At 43.1% G+C, this 9,594-nt stretch overlaps 1 protein-coding gene across 2 annotated transcripts in view; it reads right to left on the reverse strand.

Annotated features, from left to right (window-relative positions):
- The window catches only part of RPS6KB1 (ribosomal protein S6 kinase B1), a 50,735-nt gene that overhangs the window by 37,273 nt on the left and 3,868 nt on the right, over positions 1-9,594 (reverse strand). Inside the window, exons 2-3 of one of the 2 annotated variants that reach the window (XM_015828080.1) lie at positions 6,360-6,409; positions 4,830-4,950 (exon numbers count right to left, since the gene is read on the reverse strand). In XM_015828080.1, coding sequence (XP_015683566.1) covers positions 4,830-4,950; positions 6,360-6,409 — 171 coding nt within the window. Of the gene's footprint in view, positions 1-751; positions 873-2,297; positions 2,334-4,829; positions 4,951-6,359; positions 6,410-9,594 lie in introns of those variants that run through there. The other variant, XM_015828081.1, reaches the window with a different exon arrangement.

Raw genomic sequence — 9,594 nt, forward strand, 5'->3', positions numbered from 1 at the left:
AGGGGGATTAGGACAAGCATACACAGATGCAGTCAGTCAAGGACATATTATGAAACCAACAGGCCAAAAGTCACCCTCCTAACCCCTGCTCTGAGTTCATCTGTGTTTTTGTTTTTATCTTCTAAGTTACCCAAGGAACCTTTGCCATAAAGCAGTGTATAAACAAGCCAGAAAAAAAACACCCAGGAGATTGCTACATAGTGCTGGGCCATAAACTACAGCTGATTTATAGAAAACCTATTGGCATAGCTCAGTCTGGCTGGCTGTGCAATTCTGAGTATTGAAGTCCACCTGTTTTAGAGTTGCTGAGGTTCAGAAACAGTTAAGACAGGGAAGTTTTCAGGCTGCCTTTGGATAATTCTCAGGATTGAATCTTTGTTTTTTTTCTGCTCGTACGGGATATGCTTGACCCCTGTGCTACGGTCCCTGCCTGGCAAATAAAAGATTCCAGTCCTTATGCTCCGATTCAACAACTGAGACAGAAATATGAGACCATTTTGCTCACTGCACCAGGTGGAAACATTCCCTGCTTCCCTTTCCATTCCAGAAGATGCCCAAGTTGGATGTTTTATTTATTAAACGAATTTATACGGGCCGCCCAACTCACAATGCGGTGATTTCTATTCGAAACATGAATTTAGTGATAAATTAACAAATAAGGATTCAGAAGGAAAAGATGTGCTGGGCCCACTGATATAAAGATGGAAAGGAAAAGAGGGGAAATTCTCCAGCTCGCCAGAAGGCTCCTTACCTTTCCGTAGCCCCCTTTGCCAAGAACACGGAGCAGCTCAAAGCACTCTGGGCGGATCTTCTCAGGACCGCGGTTTACGCTCGTTTCTGAAATCTCGAATTTCTCACAATGCTCCATGCCGCTAAAAGAGAACCAACAATTTTTGTTTTTTAAAAAGCAGGCTAGCAAGGCAACCCTACCTCCGACTTAAGAGGATCCAAAAGAACTCTTTCTGCTGTAGCGCTAGCCCTTTCGAACAGAGGTCCCCAACCTTTTGGGCACCAGGGACCGGTTCCGTGGAGAGAGGTTTTTCCACGGACCGGAGGGGCGCGTGGTTTTGTGTGCTGCCTGCATCCCACAGATGGGGCTTTGCTTGTTTGTGCGGACTGGTTGCTGGCATGCCGCAGCCCGGTACCGGTCCACGGACCAGGGGTTAGGGATCCCTGCTTTGGAACATCCTGTCTCCCCGGGGTGAGGTTTGCCCCCACTCTCCTGCCCTTCCGCCAGGACCTGAAGACCAGTTAACCTGGACCCAATGGGGTAGTCCCACACTGGAAGTGGCTACTGGACTAACTAGCTGACTCCACCTTCTCCCCCCCCCCGTGCTTCCTGTTCCCCCTCCACCCAACTTTTTAATTTTAATTTTGTACTTGTCTATGGAGATTCTCAGTCATCCAGGTCACGGTTGTCCCAAAGATGCTTTTTCAAAAGACAACTGGACTTTTGTTTTTTCCTTTCGCTTCTCATCCAAGAAGAATGTGGACAACAGTCTGCATTTTGAAAGAGGGGTCAAAGATGGCATCTACATTAAGACTGAACAGCCCTCGCTCAACAGAGGGGGAGGGGTACGGCACCAGCTATCTCAACACAGTCCTTTTAGCGGTTCCAAGGTTCCACATCCATTTGCATGGTTCAGGTGGCCCTGAGGGCACAGATAAACCTCCAAGTGGCCTCAACGAGTCTCTGAAAGAGTGCTAACAACCAGATGAACGCAAAGAATATTAATCCTTCCATCCTTCACCATTCAGGCAGAACCGAAGAAGCTCCTTGGATGAGAAGTGAAATGTCTTCAAGGAAAAAAACAAAGTCCAATAGCCTTTTGAAAAAGCACCCTTGGGATATTATTGCACTTCCACCGTTTATTTGCACTGTTTTATTCCTTTGTTATTGTTTACATTTTTGTAATAATTTTTCCCCCATTTTATGATGGTAAGCCGCCTAGAGTAGCTCCATAGCAAAATGAGCAAGAAATAAATTTAACAAAGAATGAATTTCTTTTAGACCTTTTGACATGTCCACGGTTCAGCGAGAGAAACATTTCCATCCTCTCTAGTGAAACAACTTTTAAAAAGAAATTCCTTTCCCTTGCAGATAAATTCAATGTGATTAAAACCGGTTCAGGCTTGGGTTTCATCGATCCCAATGCTGCATCTCAACCCCAGGATGAAAATGAAGCAGCTCCAAGAGAGAAGGCTGGCTTTGTTATCACTTCCTCTTTATATTGAGGATGTTTCTGACTGTTGCCAACTGTGTATCCCCATCCCTGATTTTAAGTTTTAGGACTTACAGCTCATATGGACTGACTCTTCCATGATCCATACTTTCGCTTAAGTGACCCTGAAACAAAACGGTGAGAGAAAAGTAACTACATCATTGTAAACAAGAATTCTTTAGCAAGGGCAGTTAAGATTTGTTTATACATTAACTCAAGTTTTAAAGGCTGATAGCACCACAAGCCTGCAGACTCATTTTACATAATAAGCCCTGTCAGCAAAAAGATACGGCCAAAGAGAGAAGCGCCAAAGCTTGTGAATTCAGTGCACAGATTCAGCAGTTTTCAAGCAACTGTCCTATTAGCTGTGTGCAAATCCTACAAATAGCTGGAAAAAGAGTTTGAGAAAAAATATTACCAATACACTGGAGTAAATATAAATAAAAGACTGCAAGAAGACCATCCGCTATCATAAAACATTTTAATTTTAGGCTTGTGCAATTCACCCATATGGTGAAATTCTCTTCAAAACAACCTTTTCTGTATCATAAAGACGGGGATAACTCTGCAGAAATACAGTAGTCCTTGACTTGTAACCATTCGTTTAGTGACCAAAGTTACAATGGCACTGAAAAAAAGTAACTTTAGTAACTTAGGACTGTCACAGCATCACCACAGTCAGGTGATCAAAATTTGGGTGTTTGGCAACCACCGTCTATTTATGATCATTGAAGCATTACATGCGATCACTCTTTGTGACAGATTTGCTTAACCACACGATTAACAACCGCAGTGATTTGCTTAAAAACCTTGCAAAAAAGGTCGCAACTCATTTAACTCCCTTGCTTAGCGATGGAAATTCTAGTCGCAATTGTGGTCGTACGTTGAGGACCCCCTATGTGAAGAGGAAGTCACTGAAAATCTAATGGAGGTGTTCTAAAAAAACAAATTAAACATGTTGTTTAAGTCTAGATTCACAACTAACTATGCTCACAATTAAATTTGGGAGTAGATAAAATGGAACATCACAAGACTGAAAACAAAAGGGAAGAACGTGAGCATCTGTGGGTGGATCGTAACACCTATATGGATAAGAGATGAGGAAACCCTTCAAATTATAAAGCATCTATAAAAAGGAAAGCCCCAGCATGAACTCTCTTTGGGAATTTGGGGAAGTTTTTACCCCAGGCCACCCCAACGATGCCCTTGACGTGATGGCCCGTTGCCTGGAGGCCGTACGGGTCTGGATGGGGAGGAACAGACTCAGGCTCAACCCTTCCAAGACCGAGTGGCTGTGGTTGCCGGCACCTCGGCATAGCCAGCGGACACCATCGCTGTCTATAGGGGGGCGAAACCTTGGCCCCCTCAGAGAGGGTGCGCAACTTGGGAGTCCTCCTGGATCCGCGGCTGACATTGGATGACCAATTGTCGGCCGTGACCAGGGGGGCGTTTTATCAGGTTCGCCTGATTCACCAGTTGCAACCTTTTTTGGACCGGGACGCCTTGCGCACAGTCACTCATGCTCTCGTCACCTCCCGCCTGGACTACTGTAATGCTCTCTACATGGGGCTCCCTTTGAGGAGCACCCGGAGGCTTCAAATGGTCCAGAATGCGGCCGCGCGGGCGGTGTTGGGAGGGACTCGTCGCTCCCATGTAACACCGCTGCTGTGCGAGCTGCACTGGTTGCCAGTGGCCTTCCGGGTGCGCTTTAAGGTGTTAGTTACCACCTTTAAAGCGCTTCATGGCATAGGACCCGGTTATCTCCGAGACCGCCTTCTGCCGCAGATTCCCTCCCATAGACCGGTACGCTCCCACAGAGTGGGTCTCCTCAGGGTGCCGTCGGCCAAGCAATGTCNAGGGGGATTAGGACAAGCATACACAGATGCAGTCAGTCAAGGACATATTATGAAACCAACAGGCCAAAAGTCACCCTCCTAACCCCTGCTCTGAGTTCATCTGTGTTTTTGTTTTTATCTTCTAAGTTACCCAAGGAACCTTTGCCATAAAGCAGTGTATAAACAAGCCAGAAAAAAAACACCCAGGAGATTGCTACATGGTGCTGGGCCATAAACTACAGCTGATTTATAGAAAACCTATTGGCATAGCTCAGTCTGGCTGGCTGTGCAATTCCGGGTATTGAAGTCCACCTGTTTTAGAGTTGCTGAGGTTCAGAAACAGTTAAGACAGGGAAGTTTTCAGGCTGCCTTTGGATAATTCTCAGGATTGAATCTTTGTTTTTTTTCTGCTCATACGGGATATGCTTGAACCCTGTGCTACGGTCCCTGCCTGGCAAATAAAAGATTCCAGTCCTTATGGTCTGATTCAACAACTGAGACAGAAATATGAGACCATTTTGCTCACTGCACCAGGTGGAAACATTCCCTGCTTCCCTTTCCATTCCAGAAGATGCCCAAGTTGGATGTTTTATTTATTAAACGAATTTATACGGGCCGCCCAACTCACAACACAATAATTTATATTCGAAACACGAGTATAGTGATAAATTAACAAATAAGGATTCAGAAGGAAAAGATGTGCTGGGCCCACTGATGTAAAGATGGAAAGGAAAAGAGGGGAAATTCTCCAGCTCGCCAGAAGGCTCCTTACCTTTCCGTAGCCCCCTTTGCCAAGAACACGGAGCAGCTCAAAGCACTCTGGGCGGATCTTCTCAGGACCGCGGTTTACACTCGTTTCTGAAATCTCGAATTTCTCACAATGCTCCATGCCGCTAAAAGAGAACCAACCATTTTCGTTTTTTTAAAAAGCAGGCTAGCAAGGCAACCCTACCTCTGACTTAGAGGATCCAAAAGAGCTCTCTCTGCTGTAGTGCCAGCCCTTTTGGGAACCAGGGACTGGTTCTGTGGAGAGAGGTTTTTCCACGGACCAGAGGGGTGCGTGGTTTTGTGTGCTGCCTGCATCCCACGGATGGGGCTTTGCTTGTTTGTGCGGACCGGTTGCTGGCATGCCGCGGCCCAGTACCGGTCCACGGACCGGAGTTGGGGATCCCTGCTTTGGAACATCCTGTCTCCCCGGGGTGAGGTTTGCCCCCACTCTCCTGCCCTTCCGCCAGGACCTGAAGACCAGTTAACCTGGACCCAATGGGGTAGTCCCACACTGGAGGTGGCTACTGGACTAACTAGCTGACTCCACCTTCGCCCCCCCCCGTGCTTCCTGTTCCCCCTCCACCCAACTTTTTAATTTTAATTTTGTACTTGTCTATGGAGATTCTCAGTCATCCAGGTCATGGTTGTCCCAAAGGTGCTTTTTCAAAAGACAACTGGACTTTTGTTTTTTCCTTGAAGACATTTCGCTTCTTATCCAAGAAGAATGTGGACAACATTCTGCATTTTGAAAGAGGGGTCAAAGATGGCATCTACATTAAGACTGAACAGCCCTCGCTCAACAGAGGGGGAGGGGTACGGCACCAGCTATCTCAACACAATCCTTTTAGCGGTTCCAAGGTTCCACATCCATTTTCATTGTTCAGGTGGCCCTGAGGGCACAGATAAACCTCCAAGTGGCCTCAACGAGTCTCTGAAAGAGTGCTAACAACCAGATGAACGCAAAGAATATTAATCCTTCCATCCTTCACCATTCAGGCAGAACCGAAGAAGCTCCTTGGATGAGAAGTGAAATGTCTTCAAGGAAAAAAACAAAGTCCAATAGCCTTTTGAAAAAGCACCCTTGGGATATTATTGCACTTCCACCGTTTATTTGCACTGTTTTATTCCTTTGTTATTGTTTACATTTTTGTAATCATTTTTCCCCATTTTATGATGGTAAGCCGCCTAGAGTAGCTCCATGGCAAAATGAGCAAGAAATAAATTTAACAAAGAATGAATTTCTTTTAGACCTTTTGACATGTCCACGGTTCAGCGAGAGAAACATTTCCATCTTCTCTAGTGAAACAACTTTTAAAAAGAAATTCCTTTCCCTTGCAGATAAATTCAATGTGATTAAAACCGGTTCAGGCTTGGGTTTCATCGATCCCAATGCTGCATCTCAACCCCAGGATGAAAATGAAGCAGCTCCAAGAGAGAAGGCTGGCTTTGTTATCACTTCCTCTTTATATTGAGGATGTTTCTGACTGTTGCCAACTGTGTATCCCCATCCCTATTTTTAAGTTTTAGGACTTACAGCTCATATGGACTGACTCTTCCATGATCCATACTTTCGCTTAAGTGACCCTGAAACAAAACGGTGAGAGAAAAGTAACTACATCATTGTAAACAAGAATTCTCAAGTGCAGTAAGATTTGTTTATACATTAACTCAAGTTTTAAAGGCTGATAGCACCACAAGCCTGCAGACTCATTTTACATAATAAGCCCTGTCAGCAAAAAGATACGGCCACCACACTGGAGAGAAGCGCCAAAGCTTGTGAATTCAGTGCACAGATTCAGCAGTTTTCAAGCAACTGTCCTATTAGCTGTGTGCAAATCCTACAAATAGCTGGAAAAAGAGTTTGAGAAAAAATATTACCAACACACTGGAGTAAAGATAAATAAAAGACTGCAAGAAGACCATCCGCTATCATAAAACATTTTAATTTTAGGCTTGTGCAATTCACCCATATGGTGAAATTCTCTTCAAAACAACCTTTTCTGTATCATAGAGATGGGGATAACTCTGCAGAAATACAGTAGTCCTTGACTTGTAACCATTCGTTTAGTGACCACAGTTACAATGGCACTGAAAAAAAGTAACTTTAGTAACTTAGGACTGTCACAGCATCACCACAGTCAGGTGATCAAAATTTGGGTGTTTGGCAACCACCATCTATTTATGATCACTGAAGCATTGCATGCAATCACTCTTTGTGACAGATTTGCTTAACCACACGATTAACAACCGCAGTGATTTGCTTAAAAACCTTGCAAAAAAGGTCGCAACTCATTTAACTCCCTTGCTTAGCGATGGAAATTCTAGTCGCAATTGTGGTCGTAAGTTGAGGACCACCTATGTGAAGAGGAAGTCACTGAAAATCTAATGGAGGTGTTCTAAAAAAAAATTAAACATGTTGTTTAAGTCTAGATTCGCAACTAACTATGCTCACGATTAAATTTGGGGGTAGATAAAATGGAACATCACAAGATTGAAAACAAAAGGGAAGAGGAACGTGAGCATCTGTGGGTGGATCATAACACCTATATGGATAAAAGATGAGGAAACCCTTCAAATTATAAAGCATCTATAAAAAGGAAAACCCCAGCATGAACTCTCTTTGGGAATTTGGGGAAGTTTTTACCTGCTTTGTTTTAAATATTCATCTTCTTGCTTTGTAGAAATTAATAACATCTACAGCTACCGGTATGTATAGCTTTCACAAACTACAGACAGAATAGATGGTCAACTTTTTTTTTGCATTGTTTCCGCAAGAGTAGCTGTGCTAATCTGTTGTAAGAAAAGCAACAAAAAAAAATATTGTGGAATAAAGACTATCACGTGTACAGGTAGTCCTCAACTGACGGCCACAATTGAGTCCAAAATTTTTGTTGTTAAGCGAATCACTGCAGCGGTTAAGATAGTAACACCGTTGTTAAGTGGATCTGGCTTCCCCATTGACTTTGTCAGCAGGTCGCAAAAGGGGATCGCACGACCCTGGGACACTGCAAGCGTCATAAATATGAGACAGTTGCCAAGCATCTGAACTTTGATCATATGCCCATGGAGAAGATACAACGTAAGTCCCTTTTTTCAGTGCTGTTGTAACTTTGAACAGACACTAAATGGACTGTTGTAAGTCGAGGACTACAAGTAGTCCTCGACTTACAAACATTCGTTTAGTGACTGTTCAAAGCTACAACGGCATTGAAAAAAGTCTTTACACTTATGACTATTGCAGCAACCTCAGTCATGTGATCAAAATTCTTGTGCCTGGCAACTGGCATGCATTTATGATAGTTGCAGCATCCCAAATGGGATTGCCATTTGCCAGTTTTCGACCAGACAATAGGGAGAGCTGGATTAGCTTAACGACCACACAATTCACTTAACTGCAATGATTCATTTAACAACAGTGGCAAAAAAGTTGTAACATCAGGGCGACTCACTTAACGACCACCTTGCTTAGCAATGGAAATTTTAGTCCCAATGGTGGTCATAAGTCAAGGACTACCTGTATAAAAGAAAATTTGTTTAATTAATCAATTGATCAATGCAAGTAAACAGCTATATGTGGTAGTTTTCGCCCATAAGGAATTTGCTGTTTTTGATAAAACAGATTAACACAGCTACCATTCTGGAAACAGTCCAAAAAAGTTGATCATTCTTTCTGCAATCTGTGAAAACCACACCCACCATAGAGAAGATATAAGTAAAATCAACAAGTTAGAAACTCATTAATATTCTCTATAGATGGACTACAGGACTGGGTTCATAATCCACCACAGCCTACAATCAGCAAATAATACAAGCATCATGAAAGATCACATTAGGTAACTTTTTCATTAGAGATACAGAAATCAGAAAGGGATGTATGCAATACTTTCCCCAATCACCTTCTTAGATTTCATTCAATATAAGAAATATTTCACTTTGGTTCATTCTATTGTATGACTACTAGCACCGCCACATTCCTATACATTTCAGTAATTAGCAGGAATGCAAAAATCCAGTAATTCCTAAAAATAAATAAAAACCACAAAACTGAGAATCCACATGTGTTAAAAAAAAAAAAAGAGGCAAAATGCAGGGAGAATGTGGAGACTCTGAAGTTTAGCACAAATATTTGTGTTCCTGGTTTGTATTTACATCTAGATGACTCTTTGTTTACACATTGACTCAAGGTAGCAACTACAATGCCTACATCAATCCTGGATAACTAACTAATAAATTGTTTATGTCTGTGAGATCAAGAGTTAAAAGATTATGCAATCCTGACATGAGTTAAAGATTATGACGGGCAAGTATGAAATTTTTTCACTCTGCTAGAGAGAAGTTCCCTGCAGATGGGCTCCAGCACAAGAAGCTCAGAAGACTAAAACTTTGGTCTTGGTGATCGACCCTGATTGGATCCTGCAACATTGTTCTGGGGACATGTAGATTTGCCTTCATTGGTGGAAGATTTTCAAGTGTAAAAAATTCAGCTACAGTGCACAGAAAAGCCAATTCTACAATTGCTTCTGCATGCCACTGGTAATGAGCATAAAGCAACCTTTGCAATTAGGCCACGATCATGAGCCACCTCTTAAAGTGTACGTGTTTAGAGGCCTTTAATAACATGTTGAATCTGTAATGCCATAGTCAGCAACCTTCAACCTGCAGGCAGCCCCCTCAAATTTCTACACAAGCGTACCACTGAAATTTTCAACACACTGCAAAACCTCTGAGGCAGTTTCCCACTGTTTTTCCAAGGAAAAGGGCACATAAGC

This window comes from Protobothrops mucrosquamatus, unplaced genomic scaffold, assembly GCF_001527695.2.
Source record: "Protobothrops mucrosquamatus isolate PMUCROS unplaced genomic scaffold, P.Mucros_1.0 scaffold4208, whole genome shotgun sequence".
NCBI classification, from domain to species: Eukaryota; Metazoa; Chordata; class Lepidosauria; order Squamata; family Viperidae; genus Protobothrops; species Protobothrops mucrosquamatus.